This window comes from Sipha flava, unplaced genomic scaffold (assembly GCF_003268045.1).
Source record: "Sipha flava isolate LNK unplaced genomic scaffold, YSA_version1 238_pilon_pilon, whole genome shotgun sequence".
Taxonomy (NCBI): Eukaryota; Metazoa; Arthropoda; class Insecta; order Hemiptera; family Aphididae; genus Sipha; species Sipha flava.
In genome coordinates this window covers 304,186-328,294 of record NW_020272880.1, presented here as the reverse complement: position 1 = coordinate 328,294, position 24,109 = coordinate 304,186, and the positions used below count along the sequence as shown (strand labels likewise).

The 24,109-nt window shown below is 33.9% G+C and overlaps 1 protein-coding gene across 3 annotated transcripts in view; it reads right to left on the bottom strand.

Annotated features, from left to right (window-relative positions):
- The window catches only part of LOC112683964 (discoidin domain-containing receptor 2-like), a 180,427-nt gene that overhangs the window by 102,817 nt on the left and 53,501 nt on the right, over positions 1–24,109 (bottom strand). For all 3 annotated transcript variants that reach the window (XM_025555241.1, XM_025555240.1, XM_025555239.1), the window contains one exon: positions 17,665–17,822. In XM_025555241.1, the coding sequence (XP_025411026.1) occupies positions 17,665–17,755 (91 nt within the window). In that variant the 5' untranslated portion in view covers positions 17,756–17,822. The remainder of the gene's footprint in view (positions 1–17,664; positions 17,823–24,109) is intronic.

Here is a 24,109-nt window from a genome sequence, read left to right as displayed (position 1 = left end):
ATTATTGCCTACGGGAAACGGGTGACGGCGATCTCGTTGCGTATGTTCGTTCCGCGGTCTCTTTCTCTCTCCCTGTCGAGCTGTACCCGCTTGTTTGTGTGCGCATGGCGTTCGAACTAATGGACTACACGAATAGCGCGGGTGCAACAACAACACACCGCCTGAAGTGGCCTACCCGTTAAGTTGATTATTACCGAGGCTCGGACGGACAGATTTAATTGGTATACCGTGTCCGGCGGCGACTGCAGCAAAGGCGTACGCGCGAGAAGCCTTTATCGGATTAATATAATACTCACCGGCGAATAAACACGGGCACAAACGCATACAAGCGTACATATACATGCACACACGCGCATTTTCGAATCCGAGTGCGTGATGGCGGTATGATAATTTTTGCTCGAGCTACTACGTAAGCAACAATAGAACCGGTGACAACGACGGGCGAAAGAGCCAGACGAGGTCGATTATATTTGTCTGACCTATCTGTACGGACACTCTCAGCGAACATGAATCGGCCTGTTGACAATGCGTCTACCTCGTTCGGGCGACAAAAAACCGCATTGAAAGCCACCGCTGTGCGCAAACTTATTCGAAACTCGTCAGTTTTCGCACAAGGGCATAGGTATATTCATACGTACACGCATCGGGGAGTGGTGTGGCACCGTTGTTATAACACCGGCATCGATCGGGGACGGATGAGTGACGGAGAACGGGATTTGGACCGAACCTCTCCTGCCGATAACCAGATGATTAGTCACGCACGTGGATTTCGAGTACCGTGCTACACAACGATATTAATAATAACAATATTATGCGAACGGTATTGATACCAGACCCCGCACTGCACGACCACCGGTCAAAAATCTGCTCACGGGGTACAACGCAAACCATTATCACGGAAAACAGCAATGACGATCCTTTATCGCACAGTGTACACGTATGGCCAAGTGATCAATCGTTTGAAACTAACACAACTGGTACAATTGCACACTAGTGTGATTATATTACAGTCGTTTTAATCATATTATTGTTAAACACGTTTAGCGTTCTACAAGTGTAGAAATCAAGTCGGTCGGTTTAGTGACATTTATTACACGGTTTATACTTGTATGTCGATTTTTCAATAAATAAATAACAGTTCGAATGTTTCGCGTGTTATATAATCGCGTTTAACCTTTTGGAGATGCAAGCTGGTTGTAAAAATAATTTATTGTATAATATGTTGTGTACCGTTTAGAATCCGAAACAATATAGAAATGATAACTGTTTTTTGTTCAATTGAAGAATAATTTGATTTTACTTGTGAAATTTAATATAACTTTTTTTTCATTCCATCGGACATGCACATTAAACACGAGTATATTACGTACATAACTTGTATAATACAAGCCGCTCCAATTATTCTTATAATATTGTATTTTCTATAAAATAATGTTGTTTTCACAAAGACCGAAGCAAAATATAATAAAAAATTCGTAACAATTTGAGTCCCTTTGAAGGTGATATATATAAATAGGTAAAAACCTTAGGAGATATCTCGGTCAGATTTTATTCTATTTGGATCGTTTGCGCTACATCTTTTATAGACTTATCCCAGTAGGAGGGCGTAACAAGAGTTCTAAACGAGTACTCGGTATCGAAATTCGATACGTTTTTCTATTTGACGAAGTGGACGAGTGCAAACGATCGGTACATTTAAAACGGATTTCGCTCTGAGCGGACTATCGAAAAGGGAAAATTAATACGTGATTACGGTCGTGGCAACGACCATAGCGAAACGTGTGGATGTAAAAGTGTTAGTAGATAAAAACTGTAAGAAACGTACCGAAGATTTCGGTAAGAATTCGTGGTTAAATAGACACAGAGGAAGTGTGTCTGCGAAACAAACCGTGAATCGAAAGTATTCGTATAAAAACACACTTGCACGTAACGCGCGAAATCGCCGAGGTGTTATTTCCGAGTTAATGGTACTGTTTCTCGATAACTGCAATTAACTATTACTACGATGGGTGTGCAAACACTGCGTAATAACAGTAATAATAATAACTATAATAATTATAATAAACGGTTGTTTGGTGCACAACAGTGCACGTCAGATGAGTCGAGGCCTAGACGAGAATTGAATACTGTTTTACGGAAACCCTGTTGTTGAACGATGTTCCCGTTTCCCTTGAAATAGGTTTCGATTGCGTCCGGGGATACAAAAACGGTTTATAATAATGTGGTGCATAATGCCATCGGGTAACATACGTACAATTCATATTTATATATATTGTAATAATATAACTACTCGGCGCACGGATCATTTACACTCCGAAATCGTTTTTTTTTTTCTTCCTTCGTTCGTTACCCTCGAAAAATCGCCCATCACCAGACGTCGTGTGTTGTGCACACTTGACAAGATTGCGAGCATCTGATATTGGATTTAGGTCAGATAATTCAACGGCTAATGGTCCCCCGAGCAATTACTTGGCCAAACTAACGGGCTTACCACAAGTCTTTCGACCGTGACGACTAACCGACCTGCGTTGGGTAGGTACAATGTACGTATGACGTGTATGTGCGCTCCGCGTGTGCGAGTGTGTTGTTCGAGGGGGTGGGGGAGAGAGAAAAAAAACGTGAAGGGATTCTGTTACTGCGAAAACGACCTTTAATTACGACGCTAACCCGTAACCCGGAACAGTTGCAATTAGTCACTTTAAACCTACTGGGCCCGACGTTTACAACCGGGAAATTCGTTGAACCCAAAAGGGAAATTTGACCGAGTTAACTAAAGAATAATTGTAGAAAAATCAAAAACAATATTTTATGAAACAAAGTTTACGTTTATAATAAGCTGCATAATATTCTAAACTTCTATGATGAAATGTATAAACATAATTTTTTCGGGTGGTGCTTACAATTTTTTTTTAAAACAAACATATTTCTAAAAATTTTAATTGTTTTGAGACATCGAAAAGTTTACATTTTAATGATGACATTTATTCTATGACCAGTTTTCGTGGTACTAAATCTATTTTAAACGATTTCGATGTATCGCTATAGTTTTCCACAAGGAGTATAATTTTACCACGATTAATTTTATATTTATTCTCTAAGGTAATAAGATTTTCACACCGTATGGAGCTTCGAATCTCCAAAGTATAATCTCATTTTACATACAAAATATTCCGGCTATATTTTTCTTGATTTTCCTTTGTATTTCATTTATGTGCGTAGATTATTTATTCAGTTGAATTAATAGTACGAAATAAAACAGCGCAGTTTAAATTTTCTACTCGCAGCTGCAAACAGAATTACAAAGACAAGTCATTAGACTTAATCGTCAAGAATATTCTATTTCTGTATACGACAAAAAAACAGTTTGCGGATAAAACAAGGCGGCAGTAGAAAAAACAAACGACCCCAGAAACAGACGGCTTTTGCGGTAGGTATGTTCGAGTACGATATAATTAAATAACCTTTTTCTGTATTCCGCACGTACGGCTTAAGTTTCCAAATATTTATATTGTTTCGAGCCCGTAGCGCTTAATTTCTCAACTCACCTCGTTGGGTTTAGAGTACCCATTTAGGGTCCGTCGCCAAATACCACTCAGACACTAATTACCCGGTGAACCGGAACAAACCTATATTGAAAAGGGGACGTTGCGGCGGTCACTATTTGGATTTCGTTTAAATAAACCCCCGCGCAATTGTAATCTATTTCATGATTTACCTTATTGGATTGATCGAAAATACACGCCGCAAGATCTGCGCGTCGACAAAACGTTCTAATTTTGATTAAATATAGAACGAACAACGAACTTATAATGTACAGCAATAGCCCATATGATAAAACGTTCTATTGAAAATATTTGTGGTTGTCGAAAAAGTAAATTGTTTTCCCGCACAGGGTCAATTTTCCCTCCGTTATTTAAATGTTTAATTTCCGTAATTTTTTCTTTTTTCCTCAGTTTCCATTTTATATATTGCATAACAGAACATGAGATACTGGTCGTTCAAAAGATAATTTTGATTATGACAACTTAATGTCGTTGTATTGAGTTGGCAATAAGTGAGAATCAACTAAAAGCATTTTACTGAAAAACAAACCTCAATAACAGTATAATATACTACTTATTACTAATTTTAAGTATATATTATAGAAACATATGTTTTATTATCTACACGAATAGGCGAAATAAGTTTGTTAGTGAACAGTGGATGGCGAAACGTTAGGGTCCGACAGTAATAAAAATATTTTAAATGCTATTCGCACTAAGATATGCGTTCAAATTAATATCTAAGACTGTTATATAACATTGTTATAATTATATTATACGATATAATTAGACAACTAGGGAAATGATCATTTTGTCGATGCACAGTTTGATTTATTGATAGAACCCACACGTGATGTTTATGACGAACACGCGTGGAGGAATAGCAGATCCGTCAAATAGTGTAATGTACTACGTAAACCGTATAGTCACGGTGTTGAATCGTATATTGTCATCCTAGTTGTACAACGTTTAAATAAACAAATGGATACATGTTTGACTAAAGATTCACAAAATCCAATTGAAAAGTTCAACACCTGTCTATACACGGATACCTCGCACTATCACTTATTTGTATTTGTTTCTCTTTTTTCTTTCAAAGAAAATACACACACACACACACACACACACGTAAACACGTACAGGTGTAGATATAGAATCGTCGATATCCCAATGTACTCATGATTGAATTATCAGGGAACAGCCAACACGGAACGAAAACGTCAGTTACGCAAACATATTAGATGTATTGCTCTTTAATAAAAACGTTCAGATGATCTGACGCGCTACAGTTTACCAAAAGTCAACAAACGGATAAAAGTCAATGTTTGAAAGAAACTCGACTACAGAGTGGGATTTAAAATTAAAACTTCAGAAAAACTCACGACGTTTGTTTATTTATTAAATGATAGGCGTTTAGTATATTATAAACGGCTCTCGAAAATGATGTCGTTCTGAAATCACAAATTCTACCTGTTTTACAATTTATAATGCATTCTCATAGAGAAAATAATAATAATCATGTATTTATTCTACATTTGAACACTTTATTATATGTATTAACACGCTGATACTGCAAGATACCTACTTGTGGATTAAATCAGATCTAAATTTAAATTAAGAACTGTCACTTATTAAGTAAAATTTGATTTCTTTCGTTATAAATCAATCTGTTGTTAACATTTTCAATTCTTCCAAATTTTACTATACGAATACCTTATATTTAAATTACTTCAAGCATAATTCAATCGTACCATATTATCGGAAAATTGTACAATTAGTCGATATTATCCACCATGGAATAATTATTTCATATCACAATGTTATGTATTATAATCACAGTTCTATTTGTAAATGAAAATTCAGTTTTTGTCGTTGTTTATACAAGTGTTGTAATAAATTAATAATTGCGGCTCAGTAATCAATTAAATATCCGAAATCCCCTTGTTCCGATTGTTATCCGAGTATTCAAAAATCTATACTACAATTTGTATTTTTTTAAAAAATGTTTTTAATACAATTCCAACAGTGAATATATTAATAAAATATTCATGTATTAAATTGTTTCTTACCATTCATTTAAAATATTTAATGAAAATATTCCATTATTTGTTTCAAAATATGAACGAGTATACATGATGACAATCTTACGCATTGTTTACAAATAAATATAGGATACAGGATCCTTTTACGAAATATTTTCGAGCCTAAAATCATCTTCTATAATATTTCTTGCAATTAATTTCAAATAAAACAAATTATAATATTTATCATACTTGACCACACTATTTATTTTGCTATTAAAAATATCACAATTCCTCCAAAATTTAATGAAAATAACAAAATATTGTAAACTTATAGGTATATTAAAGAAAATTATCGAGTCATGGATTGAAATAAAAACGCGATTGAGAATGAAAAAAGTATTTATAATAGCGAGTACTCAGTATTTTATTTTCACTCATCGTTCTTTAAAAACTAAAATTCAAGAGAGGTAAAAGATTATATTTTAAAATTTAAAAAAAAAAAAATAAAAAAAAATGTCAATATTGAAAAAGTAAGAACTTGGACGTTTAGAAACTTTCATAACATTCCCGATAACTGAATATTAAAACTCAGATATTTCGCTAGTGTTTAACAAAAGTAGATATTTATTTAGCTTTATCAACAAATTAAATAAAATTAAATAAATAAATAAATAAACTATAAGTGTAAGCAAAGAATGATGCACGTGCTCAAAATTTTGCTTTGTAAAATAAAAAAACTTTGTTGTTGATTCGGAAAAGTTAAATCACGCAAATCACGAAATAAATCCGAACGATAACACTTGGCAATGATAAGGTGAATAATATCATATGTATTATATTATACGTATTATATTGTAATGTAATTATCGCCGTGCGATCTCGGTGTTATCTTTGAAACTGCGTTAATCAATTGTTGTTATTGACTCCAGATACGTATACGAACATTATGATTCGTATGTAATGTAATAGAGCTGATCACTGTCTCACTGATTACTGCCTTCGAATAAACGTGATGTAAATTGTTGTCTAAAATACGTAAATCATTAAGGATCGGGTAGGTGAGATACAGAGGTTGGGTGTCAATGAATACAGAAATAGGTGACTGATATAGGTAAATAGTTTTTACATATCTCAAATCAATGAATAAGTACCATTGGTTTTGTAAAACCATTTTGAGGGAAAATAACGCGTATATCAATCGCTACGTCAAAAGATAATTTACATTATTATATTGGTTAAGACATCTAAACATTTTGTAAACTAAACTTTAAAATGGTCAACTTTGATCTTATTAATTTAATAATAAAAGTAAGAATTATCATTAAAATATGTGTATAATATTATTAATATGTAGTTGACGTTTAAAATCCTATTATTATGTTTAGACAAAAAATAAAAGTTATATTATGGTTTAGTCCGAAAATCGTTGAAATATTCGGATATTTCAATAAACTTGTTATGAAATATTCAATTTTATTAGAGTTCAATTATATAATACTTATAAAAATATTTTATTTATTTTGACCATTATCATTGTGTTTTCATTCAAATTTTCAAAATTGTCGGACGATATTTTACGAAAAAAATAGAAGAAAACATGTTAAGTATTTATAATTAATAGCCCAAATTATCATAAATTAAAATATCAAATATTATGTTGAAAATAATTTATAGAAAACGTTGAAGTTAGCATTCAGTGAAAAAATTAAGTGTCTACGATTACTGTTTTTTGAGTTTAGACGAAAATGATATTTCCATTTTGTCAAAAAAATTCCGTAAACATTGTTGTAATTGTTTTTTTTTTTTTTTTTTTTTGTAGTAGTAGTAGTAGTAGTAGTTTTCATTTGTTTTTCTCAGCTGTTTGGAAAAACTGTTAAGGAATTTAAAACGAACTTTCAGATCGTAACAAATCAACAAAATTTGAAACCATCCCTTATTTTGATGATTGGAGCAATATTTCTGATCAAAATCTTGTTGGCAGAGAGAAAAAATAAAACATAAAAATACACATAAAGGTAAAGTCAATAAATTCCGTTACCGGTATTGAAAAAAGTACCGACCGACCGGTACACGATTTTTCAAAACATTCCATCGGTTAAATTGGTTATTACAGGTATGTGCCGTCAACTGGTACGGGAAGTACACGAATACGCAGAGAGAATTCGCATTAATAATTATTCAGAGCCCAGTCGTATTACGTTATAAATGCTCTTACGGCCACGTACAGGGTGCGCGGAGGTTTTGCCCCATCGTCGATTCGGGCGATCCCTCGACGACTTACAAACGATACTCATGAACCGTAATCGTCTAGACGCTATTCAAAATGTACGCATTCACGTCACCATCGACCCTCTGTACTTTTATTTCGGACGGTCCACGCAGGTGAACGAACGCGTCCTGAACACATGCGGGTCAGATGTGATTCGTTTGGCTTGATGTCGTGATAAGCAAAGACATGTGATTTTGTGATTTCGCTACGCGCAGCTTGTGGCATATACATTACTTTTGTATGGGGTGGGGGGATCATTTGCAAGCAAATAAATATTTTATATACATTATCACACTGAAAAAATTATTTTATAACATTTAAAAAAAGGCCTAGGGGTGGATCTGACCCCACATTCCCCCCAATGTATACGCCACTGTGTGCAGCTGCAGGATGAGGGGAGGTGGCGAGAAGATGACGAATTCTTGGCGAACCAAGTTACTCCGGGTATTTAAAAGGACTAACCGGTCGGATTTCTTCGCTACAGTCCATTTGCGTGAAACTTTACCGTCCGCCGTGCGTGTACCCGGTAGCGAGGACGATCGTTCAAATTATGCATATACGTAGTCTCGCATTACGCGTCGTGTACTACTGGGTGTCCCATGAGAATTTCACATTGATCGTGAAGCGTTGTCTCTTAACAAACGTAATGGACTATTCTAAATTAAATAATCTACGACTTACTTGTTGTAAACGATCAATAGATAAGAATTAGTAACACGTTTAAAGTGTATCCGTATATTTGTTCAGTGGTTCAGTGTTTTTTTATGATTCAAGAAAAGCTGTTTTATGAGATCGGTCGGTTACTACCTGGGAATTTCCAATATGTGGTTTTGCGTCCACGGGGATAAAACGATAAAACAATTCGACGGGGGTTTTCGGAGAAATCCATTAGTTGACGATAGAATCAATACAAATATTGTTCGATAAAGAAACACAGATCGTGTAATATTTATTTTTGTTAAGGGATAATATCGGTTTACGAAATTAAGTGGTTGGACAGTTCGGACGGTGAATGGTAAACGTTCATGTATTCAAAAAATACCTAAAAAAAAATCATCATAATATTCTTTTTTTTTTTTTTAAAAAAAAAACTACATAATATACTCGATTCATACTGGTTTGATGGAATCGATGAACGCGCGGTCGCAAATCGTGTAGAGTGTAAGTGTATAAATAAGAAAAAAATGGAATTGGAACGCGCGATCCAGGCTTGTATGTAGCACCAAGCAAGCGTATACGGTGTGTAAAACAGTGCGTGTCTCGGCCATAGTATTCCAGCAATAAATACTTAAAACATACTTGACCATCATCACAATATCACCGGCGTTACAAATAAACTACATGACAAACCCAAACACAAAATACCCTGCATACATACGTACACATATAACATACGTACATTTTACGGTTCGTGACATTGCCAAGCGAACTGGAATAAATTCATTGGAATGAACACAAAATAATCCGTTTTAAATAATATTTTTACCTTAAACTGGAGTTGTCAATTTAGAGCTTTAAAGTACTAAGTACCACCTGGCACAACCTTATGTGCGCCAATCCTCTCCAGACACGTTCGCCATTACCTTTACACTCGATGGTGGTCTTCGGAGTAATCTAAAGTCATTAAGATCCTTTTTTCCATCGCATCAGCCGCTCCTTCCGTTTCCAGTGCCGCGGCCACAGCACGGGTGTAGCAGTGCGACAAAATCGCAAATTATTCCTTATCCAGCGTCGCGGGTCTCCGCTAGACGACATTGTTTTTAACTTGGGAGTAACAGCAACGGGTGCCCGTTACATACAGGGCCGGCGAGACGATTGAGCAGGTAGTCCCGGGGGCCGTCGTCTCGGTCTTTTATACAAAATTATTTTATAATATCCATTTGCTGTAGGCCATAGTATGAGATGCAAATTTAAATATTTTTACTGTACTAAAGTATGTACATGTATGTATATCTTGGCCAAAAAAGTGTAAGTAAACAGGGTCTGAAACCGATCAGCACCGGGACCCTCAAAAGTTTTCGCCAGCCCTGATTCACACGATCGCATAACGGTGGAAATATTCGATACGATAACGATCACGATACGATGTAACAATATGTTATGTTCTCCCTATCGAACACATGAATCCTGTTGACGTGTGTGTGTGTGTATATGTTACTTGCCGAGCTTGTTGACTCGACCAAGTGCAACAATTTTGAAATTTCATCAATAGAATTGGACGAGCACTCGATTTTGTAGAATTGTTTTAATAGTGAATACGAGTATTCGATTTTACTCGACTTAGATCGAGCACTCAAGTTTATTGTACTGCTTTATTGAAATATAAATAACTGGGAGCCAAATATTTTCGATAGGAATTACCAGGAAGGTTGATGGTTCGAATGAATTACCATAGATTGTTATTGCTTTGAAATTTTACTATCATGATAACGATATTTTATAAAGATTGGTAACCACAGACTTTTTTCTGAAATAGTCGACATTTTTTAGCTACCCGACATTTTTTCTGAGTACTTGACAAATTCCAAGTACTCAACAATCCAAATTGTTAAGTACTCTATTTTTTACTCTGGCACTCAAATCGAAGTGATTGAAACTTGATTCGACTCGAAATCAAAAATAAAACAATATTCGTATATCCAATAAAAATGTTCAATACAGAGTAAGGAATATCATGTTGATAATATCAAGGTCACCAATGACAGTAACAGGTAGAGCTTCTTAACCAAAGGACTGGTTAGGATGGATACATCTGAGTTCGGTGCTGGTCCGGAGTCCTTATTTATGCCACTGGATTACCCACTCATCAGTTTATTCTTTTTCTTTCGCCTACTAATAGCCTTTCCTTAGAAGTCTTAAAATCTTTTACTGGATGACGTATTTAAAGCATTGGTTTTTATTATTCGTGCGTGCGTAGATTTACGATGCGATTGGTTTTTACATAAGTGTTTCAAATTATTATATAATTATATAGTTCAAAGTATATAGGCGGCGTATTTTATTGATCTATGAAAAAGTGTGAGAAGCAATATAATAATATCTATTTTATTATCTTATGCGTGAAGGAATACATAGTATGTTACATTGATTATTGAAGGGTGTGTAAGAGGCAATATAACAATATGCATTATACTACCTAATGCGTAATGCATTACACGTGTACATGTAGGTAACTATTTACGTAGTGCACCGAATCCAAACGCTTATTTTTCTGCTTACTTTTTCATTTCCGAACCATGATACTCGAAATGTCCGATTAAACTATTATTACCTGCAGTCAACGGACGTTTTTTTTTTTTTTTAACATCGCAATATAGCGACTGATGGTCCTGCGACCAAAGTCGTTAAAATAACCGGAAAGAGTTTGTGAGTGAAATTCGATTTAATGAGTACGGAAATCATATATGATAATACATGCATAATGAACCACGTGATTGTTTTTGACTTTGACGGGCCACAGAGTTAAGTTCCCCTCGAGTATTGGTGAAATAATCTTACGCGTTCAAATATTTACTGTGCTCGCGAATAAAGTTTAAGCATACACACACATAATTATTATACTCCATGGTTTATTTTTAGACATTAGTTTTGGAATAAATCACCGTTCACGTTTTATATTTTAGAACTAGTGCACGTGTCAAATGAGTTCAGTTACGTAGCCAAACACGAAAAATCCTCCGTGATGAAAACTTTCATCGAACAAAATTTACTATCTTGGCGCACGAATAAAACGATTTAAGCCCATTAAAGTATTTTCCAAATAATTTATAAAAATCGATTAAGCGGCTATCAGACGCACCCAAATGATCTTGCTACCTAGGTGTATTGCGCATTTATAAGTATCATCAAAAGACTGTCGTCGGTTTTATTTTATCTAACACTTTATTTCATCGCGCTTTTGACCCTTCACCCGAACTCAAGTTCACTGTATACAACCTCAATTTAGATAAAGCTGAATGAACATTTTAAAACAGGGTAGATTATTTATCTCACGGTCGTTTGACACTAAAAACGGGGAGAGGTGGTGTGTATTCGTGTCTAAGGTGATAAAAAAAAGCAACAGAAAAAAAAAAGGAAAAAGGCATCGCACGACAAGAGAGGCGTACATTTCGTTGAAGCAATAATTGAAAAAAGAAGCGAAAAAAAAAAACTGTTTCTCTCTTCGGCGTGTGTAACACAATAAATAATCCCCCTCCCGTGTCGGTGTGAACAAGTGATTACGGTAGCGTGCCTGTTGGACGTTACAGTCAACAATCGATACTTAACCTAACACAAGAAAATACTATACACATGGAAACACTTAATTTACACCATACGCGATTCGGCCGAAAAGTTAAACGAACTTCTACGGTTAATGTAGTTTCGTTTTAAATCCCATCCCAGTGTCACAATGATATAATTACTATTTTCGTTTCGTTTTCATAATTCATCATACCCGCGTAGTGTTATTATTATAATGCGTGGTGCGAACATTTGGCCGCAGCACGTTGTACTTCTATCGTCATAAATGTCAGTGCGTAACATTCCGGGTGTGCACTTTTATCAACTCGGGTATGATAATTTATGTAGTGATTTTAATTAGAAACTTTTGTAGAACAACATAACGTCCCAGAGGTTTCCATCAGTAAGTCATCAAACTTTCTAAAATCACTCTAGGGTATGTTAAATTTTCATTTCCGAAATAATGAATATCATTAAAAGCTCATACCTAGTCGCATGTTGGCGATAAATCAGCGAAAATGTTTCGTCCAACTTTTACTTTACGTGATACTATTTTACGGGTTTAAAATACTATCCCAATTGTTGTTCTTATTCTATTATTGTCTGTGCAATGATGCAATGACCACGTGTATGGTCCGCACAGTATAATATATTATTATATTACCATGTATTATATTCCGAAGTAATTCGAGACCGAAACGACCGAAATATTCTCGCAGCCGTATGAAATACAAAAATTTTACCGGCGATAATGTACTTGGATACAAAGGCGTGTCAACTGTTTATTATCACGACAATATAGCGGAAACGACGAAGACCGGCAAACGGTCAGATACGAAGTTTGAGTTCGGCAACATCGCAACGAAACATGTTTAGTTACATGACCTTACGCAGGAGCGGACCGGCAACTTTGGTGTCGTCCGAGAATTTTTTTCAAAGCACCCCGAAAACTATTGTTTAACTATTGCACTACTTCAACATTTATCTTATGATGCCACACATTTTTCAGTTAAATATTCAAAACATGAAATTTATATGGACTTATTTATTAGGGAATTAATAATTTATACAAAATGCCCAGCGGCAAATATCGCAATATCAAGCATCATTGTAAACGTATTACAATTGTGATTTGTATATTTTAAATGAATCAAAGCTATTATTGTACCATAAAAGTCGCAATAAGATTTAATTGCGACCAGACGGGCCACTGTTTAACTTTTGGTTGGCCTATCGGAAAACGTGCCCGATTCCTGCACTGCAAAGCGCTGGCAAAACCGTTCCTGCCCTGAGTGCGTAATTTCAATCGACAGGAGCGAACCGCTTGTGCGGATCTCAAAGACCAATGTTGCGCACGATCGCCGTTCGACGCGTTGTCCCCGCGGTCGCATACGACCGGTCTCGTCGAAAACCAAATGCCAATCGGATCGTGTCGTTCGATCACGGCTTTTCGATTTCGTACACGATTCGAACGCGAGCCGACTGAGCGGTCTCCGCACAGACTGCTAAAGATCGGACGTACGAAATTTCACCGGCAAGCAAGAACTCCGTAAGCGGTTCCGTCACGTCTACTTGTCGGTTGACACTTCCGTGAAGTCCGGTGCGAACAACGGGCCAAGAAAGGCAAGCGAGATACACACGTGTATCCAATCATGTCCGCCGACAATTTGCGTCGCGGTAGCAGACGCCGACGGTTTACATTTCCGTACCGCAACAGGAACACGAATCACCTTTAATTCGTTTTTTTTTTCGCCACGACAACGAGACAGTTGATTTTTAAAACTCTATTGTACGAGGAGGGATAGCGTAATGATAACAATTTCGAAAAATGTACGGAAAGAAAAACCATTGGTACACATCATTTGCGTTTTGATGTATTGAACGTGACGCTCAACGTATTTCGGGGTACGTAAGAAAAAAAAATTAAAACTAATAATAATAATAATAAAAAATAAAAAAAATAAAAAATAACAGGAACAAGAATGTACATCGACGGCGTATTCACGAGAAAGAAAAATATCTCGTGAATATTATTTATTCCGGTGAAAAGCATTTTTTCAATAATAATACATGGTACATCAACAGAGATGGCCGGCTTCGCATCGGAATGATTTGTTTTTTTTTTCTCGCGGAATAAACACACTTATCAAAGGAAATCATGATGTATAGACACGCTCGCATAAATACAATATTTTCTTTGTTATATTTTCTTTAGTGTATCCTTTTAATGCAAAGTGATTTTTTTTTCGACAAAATAAAACATTTTAATGGATGAGTTAACACCTTAAGCACTAGTGAAAGCCTTATAACTGAAGATTGTAATATTTGAAGTAATTTTATATTTTATTTTTTTTTTTAAATCAAGTAAACGATTGCCATCGATGATCATATTATAACTCATATTCTTGTCGATTACTTGCTAAAGTGAACAGTGTCAATTTACAAACCACAAATAATCGTAATATATCTGCTAATGAGGTAAATTCAATTTCAGCAATGATAATTTAGATTTTAATTTCATGATAGCTTCGATCATAAAATATGTAATATTAAAACCATAATTGAATTTTCTGGTTTCTGACATGCAATTAATATTTCAAAAGGGCATTGTCAAGAAAATGTCAAAATATTTAAAATAAAAATAAAAATAAAACACTGGCCCTATAATTTAAGATACAAATGTACGTTTCTTAAAAATGACAACCGAGATAGAATTTCTTTAAAACCATGAGATGATAAGTTTCGTGTCACTTTTTCACCAGCGGACCACCCTCTTTGTAATTAGTGAATGCTACGACATCTGCACTCGGATTCTCACTTAAATTTTGCGGTTCAATAAATTGGAAAAATTAAAAGTTTTAGTTGAGTTTATTTTTTTTTTCTTTGAAAATCTTCGGGGGTAGAAATTTCTTTTGAGGGTTTTTACGCCGGAAGGGACAACGTCGGCAGTGATGACGGTCGTGCGGTACTACTATCAGTAAGTTGACACAATGTTCGAGGGTGACAGAAAACTATTAAGATAAAGCACTTTGCCGCCGATTCTCTCCCCGTCCGACCATGGATATTTTTCGGGTCATGTGTCACAAGGCCCTTTAGGGTCGAGTGACTAATTCAATTACCCACGTGGCAAATTATCAAGATATCCAATAAACCCGAAATGCATTTTTTTTTCAAGATGATAATAATAATAATTGTACTACTAACAATAAAGATAACGTAGCGCACGGTAAATTTATTTATTTTTTTAATTTTTTTTTAAACGCACAATTTGTGAAAAAAACGCATACACGCCTACGCCACTACCACTGCTATCGTCGTCACCACCGTTACATTTCGACAATAGTGTTTTGCGCGATGAGGCTATTTTGAACGTCCAGCTGCTGCTAAAGGGATTTTCTCTCAGTCTTAGTCCCTCCCGCGTACCATTGCGGCGCCCGAGGGAAAGCAAAAGCGCGAAAAAAATTAATAAATTAATACTCGCGGGCCGAATTCAGCAGCGAGTGCATAATGTACACATTTTTTTTTCTCCATCATATATTTCATTCACATACTCCGTATACGCGTTACGTAAAGTAAAGGTCCTGTTGGTTCTTTTGCAAACTACCCCTTCCTCTCCTTAAGCCACCGCAGCGTTCGTTTGCAATGTTTTCTGCTACTTTTAGTTTTTTCCCAGACTTAATAACAATATGCATATATATTTTGAAATAAATAATACGCGTGTATTGTATAATCTGAAATCCTCTTATACGCGATCAGATTAACGGACACTTGTATATTTCGTGGTCGTAATAATGAAGTCGGTTAAATTATTCAAATACCACTAGGCGATAATATAAAATACAGTCACGGCAAGCGCTCACATGCACACACACATATATACAAAATACTTATGTATGCGGGAATCCATTATGTATTACAATGAGTCCGTGTATTAAACACGTCCCTACGAAGAACCCTAATTTTAATCCTGGAAAAGAGTTATAAGCTTATTATTCGAAATTTTTTCCTCTCAGACAATCGTCCTACTACCTTGCCATGCCGGTTGGGTTGTTTTAAATAATTAACAACCCGACTTACCGGAGAATTAATCGCCCTAATAATATTTTTATTAAAACTATTTTTTTGACATATTTTTTAACACTGGACACTGATCATCGTTGTTCTTCAACCACGTTCGGTTATCATTTTTATAATTCGAAAGTTAATATTTATTAAAATAGTGTTTATGGTTTGAAGTTGATTTGCAATGTTTAGCAATCTTATTTGCTACTATATTACCAAAGCGAATCACGATTTTTATTTAATTTTTTAAATAATTTTCTATGTATTACAATTACAGTTGGTTACACATTACATTGTTTTTATACAATTGTGTTGAAATGATTAACGTAAATGTTATAAAAATACTCAACAAGAAAAATAATCAACATTTTGTAATATATCCGAGTTTATTGTAATTATTTCATTCATTTATTATTGTAATGGTGAATTATAGAAATTTTCATTAAAACTTTTCGATTTGTTTCGGTTCATGCAAATGCATACCATTTACGAATCCCTAAGTTACGTATTTAATAACTAATGAAATAAATATTGCTATAACAGTTTCAGTGAGATTCTTCGACAAGCCTCTCAACCTCACATAATAAATCATATCACACAGACGTATAATTACTCTTGATCTATCATATAGGACGAATATGAGTTCCGGTAACGTCATACGCAGCAGATTAATTTCAACGTTATAGTGTTCTAATATTATTTTTTTTTTTTTTTGAAAAAAATTACGTATCTGGGATATTTCAAATGGAAACATCGCAATCGTCTTCATCACTAGACACAAGACTCTACGTTTGTCACGAATACATCACAATGTTTGCTCGCGTCTCGTACCCTAAACGTAAACAACGTATTACATTGCCGGAGGATGTGTGCGTTTAGGTAGGTTTTGTGTAAGAAGAACGAGGAGAGCGGATCGAACAGTTAGTTATACGATATCCTACCGCTACGGCGACGTTGCACTTTGAATTTAATAGTTACGGGCGCAAAACGGCTTTATTATTCCGGGAAAGGGGACGGCTAAAATTTCAACGATCGAGCGCATAGTCTTCTATCGCTCTCTTCGTCTCAATCGGTTTCTCCAGCGTGGGGGTGAAAAAAGAACACTCGTTCTCTGACCAACCCCAAAATCGGATTTTCCACACCGTATACAATATCGAGAGAATGACGACGTAACACGTGTGTTTCGTATGGCCACCCGCGGGCACGTTTGGCCATGAAAAATTCTCCTCACCCAGCGTTCACGCGAGGGGAGGATTTTATTGTTTCTTCGTTCTAACCTTGCGAGGAGTTTCGTGTGAAAGAGAAATACATATTTATTTACGTACGGTGAGAGAGAAACAACCAGAACGTAGTGCAGTGGGAAAGGGAGCCGACAGCTGGCGAGGTCGTCGTCGTTGCAGGCAAACAACGCGTGCAAGGGGGACGAGATGGACTCAGACCATAGTTGCTCTCTCACAACAACTATATATGTATATGTATAGCCACTATACAGGACGAAACGGTGAGGTGTACCAATATATAACTTGTATATATATATATAACTTACTTATGTGGATGCCGAGCGTCAGTTGGCCGATAAAACAAGCGGCGGATATGGCCAGGACAATGGAAAAATCATGAGTCCCACCGCGCTGCATGGCTGCCGCGGCGATTCGTATCCTTTTCCTCTTCTCGTTCTGTCCCCACCGCGGTGGCGCAGGTCTACTGCAAAACCAAAAACACCGTATTTTTATACAATTTAATATATACAATACAAACACCGTACACCCACACACGCGTAATAAATCGTGTACACGTTTTATACGATGTAAACATTATTGAACTAAACCATATTATACGCATCTGCCCAAACGTTTCTGCATACAAAAATAATACGTAATCCTCCGCCAGCAAATTGCTTCGAGTGTAAAAATGTAAATTTATCGTTTGTCTATCATCGGTGGTATCGGTACAATAATATAACTGCATATAGATTGCGTTTCGTTGGTTCGATCTTTATTTGTTTTTATTTGTTTCATAGCGAAAAGAAGAAATCAACCCTCGTAATGATGTTTGTCGTTTCAAACAATAATTTATCGTGTATTTGTAAGTATTATATTTGTCCTATTTGAATGTGGAAAAGAGCGCAATTACTATACTTGTTACCGCGTAAAATTTAAACCGACGCCGTATGTATAGTAAAACAGCTCTAACAACATTACGTGCACTTTTACGTGGGAGAAATTCCAACGGAGACGATGAATATTTATGTTCCGTGACGGACAAACGTAAACAAAACGATGATGTAGTAGCTATCGTTTTGAGGTTTACCAGCTACTCTACTGCGACTCTTACCGAAACGAGCTGGAAATTATTCATCGGATTTGCGAACTATATTATATTCTACACCGTACAAATTAAAATATATTTTCTTCTATTCCGCAGATCGTCTCCCGGGCTTAATGAAATCATATTACAACGTTGAAATGACAGGTGGATTTATTTTCGTTGCACTTGTCCCACGCTCAAGCTGTATGCATATTTATCTACCGATCGAATAATTAATTCATTCGTTGATTTTGTATGTAAATTGGTTATCCTTAAGTCATACAAATTAAACGACCAATGGAGCACGGCAGAATGATGGCGGATTTAATGAGTGAATAATATTATACAAAATAAAGAGTGGACGAACATTGCGAGTATTATTTGTTATAATGCGATTTTAGATTTTATTTTGATAACCTACATTTTAGTTTCAATAAAATATTGGTATAATAAAATATGAAAAGGTATTCTTTTATCGTTTTCAGATAAAAAAATGTTTTCACAATTCAATATATAGAATATGAATAATCAAGTAAATTCATTTGGAATAACTTAACACTTTGTGAATATTGAATTACGTTTTTTTCTTTAATGTTATATTATCCGAGAATATAAAGCTGTTGTGTTAATATGATCCCGTGGCGATAGATGTGTTTGGACCAAGTATTAAACCATACTAACGAATCGAAGATGCCACACAGGTTGGTTGGATCGTCAGTAATTTCTCTTGGGACTGCCTGTAAGAGAAAATTGGAAAATACCAAAGATTAACGTGAAATTGTTCCAACAGTAAAAACGACAACGATTGTAGAGGATTCGACTATGTCATGAGATAAGTTTAAAAATAACGCAAGGCATACAATAACTTTTTAACAGTTGAGTAACATTAAATTGATATTTTATGTTTCTATTTTATTTATTAATCATTTATTTTAATCAATTGGGATTTGACAGTCTTTTCTATTCAATTGTATGTTAAATATCTTATAGATTTTGAGTTATCTATAAAAACTATTTCTTAATTAAATATTTTATATTTTGTGATAATTTAAATAAACTTAATGAAGAACTGTTCATTTATGAATTACAGTTTTAAAAAAAAAAAAAACCAATTTTTATTGATGAGATTGTTAAAATATTAATCTATATATTAATTTATTTTAAGTGATTACTCATTGAAATAAATGCGTTTTACTTTAGAAAGAATAAAATAATTTCTGTTCAGTTAATTTATTTTTCATTTTCAATTCTTTATATTGTTAACCATCGTGCAGTGCTGTTATATCGTATAGGTTATTTTCATAATAGATCAGTAGAGTGTTCACTAATCGGAATATATGTATATTATTCATTTTTATTTATATTTAATCGCATGAGATTAGATTAGATTTAACCCTATATCCTGTTAAAATATTCAACCTAAAGTGTAGAAAATTGAGAAGGAATAATCAATGTATTAGAAATGGTATCTAATGGAAATCTGATGAGTGTAATGGATACGTTATGAATAAAATAAAGCTATTCTTATAGGCAACAATGATTACCTAATAGTATCGATATACTTTTATACGTGAAAAGAACAGATAACAATAATACTGTGACTTGAACATGACTTATTATGATTTATTACGCTGTAATGTTTGTGTTCTATAAAATTCTATTACAATTTCATTTGAATTTTTTTTTTTTAAATAATGCGATCGATTCGATTGATGAGAAAAGAATAAAAACTAGTCCGTCATTATGACTTTTTGGTCTTACATTATAGTTAAAAATAAGGACATTGGTCTTGTTACACCAGCCAGACATCCTCTGTGGGCACATCCTTTTAAAGGATCAGACGGCATTAAGGGTTGATCGGTAGACAGACGGACGGTCGAGAGGGGATGGTGGCTTAAGGGTCAGTGCAGTACGAAAAAAAAAGAAGCTTTTGTTAAACAACAGTAAACGTATTTTGACACATCTTTTATGCTCGTCTATTTTAACCTTTTAAGAAAAAAAAAAGAAATAACTAAACACTGAGAAAATATAACACGATCACGATGTCATTAATTTTATTTCATAATACAATTTTTCACTTCTAAGAGATTTTCGTCCATTAGACGAAATTCGTTTATGAATTAGAATTCAAATTTTTTCTTCACAGTTGAACTTTATTTATAGAAAGGATGGATAAATTTACAAGTACAGTTTTCTTCAAAAAATGGAAGTGTGCATGTATATAATATATATGTATGTAAAGTAACGATAGATGGTCCATACATAAATGATAAGTTGAAGTGGAATTCGTGTGACTCCAATGGTTATGACTCTAAATGTGAAAGCTCTCGTTTAAAATTTATCATAACTATGAAATGTTAATTCATACCAACATCGAACTCTATGCTTCATCTAGTAATAATTTATGGTTAACAGTTTTTTGGATTAGGAACTTTGCGGCTGTACACTTGCAATATCTTTAAAGTCAAGCAAACGTCATAAAACTCGACCTTGTTTCGTATTAAAAATCGATGAGTCTTAAGTGGGATACAGAATAGTATTATATTTAAAAGTTTTGCTTTATCTTATACGGAAATATTTTATAAACTTGATCAAATATAAAACACACACACACACACACACACAAACGTGCACGCAGTATTGAAATGATGCAATCATACTTTTACAGCGTACGATTCAAAAAAAAAAAAAAAAACAATATAAATATATGTACAAGAGAAAAGGAAATATTTATTTCTATAAGGACCTTTTTGGGATATCCAACGTTTTCCATACCCTTCTTGTTTCTAGCTCTGTTGATGTACAAACACACACATACACATTGTGCAGGTACCCTGAAAGTCATCTATCAAATGCATTCCTACAAAGCAGACATCTTCTTTCCACTAGTGTTTTCAACGAGATCTAACAAAAAAAAGTTGTATATGTATATAACTGTATAACGTTCCTCGATAAATAAAAACCTCAGCGTGACTTTAAAAACAAGTTGTTCATTTTATGGTTTAAAAATACACGGGCTCACCGAAACCGTAACAAAACATATTTTATCGGGATGCCCCTTAAATATATTGCTGTCACTACAATAAACTGGAAATGAGTAATTTATTAATAATTGTAATATCCACCGTAATTAAACGACAAAAACACCGATCTGTCAAGAGCGAAAGTAAATCAAAATTATGTAGGGTGTTCGTAGTGAAATGCTGTTATATTATAACACATATTCTAAAAAGTGAACGCACTATTTTGAAGTGAGTAGAATTATTGTTTGTTAATTATAATTTTCAAAAAAATTTTAATTTTGAAATCATGTTTTTAAGGTTTAAAAATTATAAGATCTGTCTTAAATTGAAATATATATATCAAAGTGTAGAAAATATATAATATTCAACACATACGAGCTTTATTTTTTTCAAGCACTACACAAATTAAATGTGTTCTGTTAACAATTAACTTTGTTATCTAATGATTTTCGTTTTGATGAACATACGCGGTAAGCCCGTTTTACTTGCACAATATAATTTGTTTACATTATCCCTTGAAAAAAAAATTTTACTTACACCCGGTGTTTTTTTTTTTTTTAGTTATATTTTTTATTGTGTCGTATGAATATTGCTCTATTCCAAACCAAAAAATGTACATTTTGTTTACGCTATAATAAAGAGCTTAAACACTATTACAGTAGAATATAAGATGAAAACCACTTAAATTTATTGCCATAGTATAAATAATAGAATTTGTAATTAAAAAAAAGAGCCTGGGCATGGAATATGTCGTTTAGAAAGGTTGTACTTGAAATGTAATCCTATTTCGAGTTCACAAAAATGTTTAAATTATTATTTTTGCTGTTAAAAAAAAAACAAAAACTATGACGAAAAATTTTTTTATTTAAAAATCATTAAATTTGATGATTTGTTTTAAAATATGTTTGTAAAAATATGCATGCCGATTTATATATAAATATATTAAATAATAAAAATAAAATCAACTCAAAATTTTTTTTTCAATTTAAAAATCACATTAAGCTATTAAATGCGCATACAAAAAATCTTATTAGTTCTTATTCGTATTAAAAAGTGAAATAATGTTACGATTATAGAACTTTAATACCATTGAAACATCGATCACATAATGGCACAGTAGGTATAACGTCATATACTCGTACAACAGCATGTGCCTTTTAATATAAATTTCCAACAGCATTAAAATTTTTATTTTTACGATACTCAACCGGAATTCATATTAAACTGAAAATCATATGACCTCAAACTATTAATAAATCATAAATAGGAAATTCACTTGTATACGGCGATTTAAAATTTTCATCTGTTTAATGATATCGGTGGTTAATATAGTGTTTTGTAGTTTTAAAGCTCGAATGTATAAAATCAAATCAAGTTATATATTATATTGGAATATTGCGATTCAAACTTACTTATTTATTTATGTTATAATTTTGAATAAATATCCCATTTGACGTGATCATAAATATTCATTACTTAGGTAATAATTTATATTTATAGTTAACATTTGCGTTTTATTCGTTGTAACCGATTATAATTAGTTATAGCTAACCTACTAGATATAATATTGAAGATAAAGATAAAAATATCATAAAAATGTTAACACGAAAGGGGGCACTTGTTATTTAATTTGAAAAATAAAATTATAGGCTTATCAATTATTAAATCCTATGCAAGACGTGAGGTTATGGGCAGCTGTCTCTTCTGCCCATCCCTTCAGCCGGCGCTACATGATGGGCAATATACGTCGATACCGAGCGCATAGAATACGCGCTAAAAAAAAAAAATTATAACAGAAATAATAACAAGAACTGACCGAAAACATGACCGGAAAACTAAAAAGAACAATAACATCTCGTCTGCCAGCGAACCCGTAAACGTACGATGTGGAAACCGTTTGTAACGGTATCGGCGTATCGTAATACAACCCTCGGTTTGATGTACACAAAAAGGTGTCCAATTTTAACCGTATAATATTTTTTACTATATAAATAAATGAATAAATAAATGAATAAATACTTAATCTGGAGTATTAATATATTTTTAAAGTACGACCGGTTTCGAATTCAAAATTCATCGTCAGGTATAACTACAAAGTCAACAAAACCACGACTATTTTATTATGTTTTAGTTTTATTTTAATTTTCCACGAGAACAAGTAATTGCATTTGGATCAAAGTGTTGCGGTACCCAAACTGAACTGTCGACAGAAAACCGTATATGGAGTATATAAGGCACTTCGGGCATTCCGGCCACATAGGAAAGTACATTTTGAGTTACGACAAAATGTAAATGCATAGAAAAAATGTAATAAAGAAGAAAATGAGTTATTACAAGGTGCTACTTGTATTTCTAACTATGAATAGTAAGCATTAATATTACTTACATGATTCATTAATTATTAATATTATTACGTTTTTCTTGTATTTAATTTTAGTTTATAATGATAAAGATTAAGTGTTACATTTGAATAAAAATGTTTTTATAAAACATTATATAAATTAATAAATAATATTAATTAGTAAAGAATTTTTGATATACAGAAGTTATTTTTTTTTTTTTTTTTTTAGGATAAGAGTGACAAATTTTTATTTGACTTAGGAACAGTGGATTATTAAATTCATTCCCGGTTGCCACTGAAATCCAATATATGATGTTCCT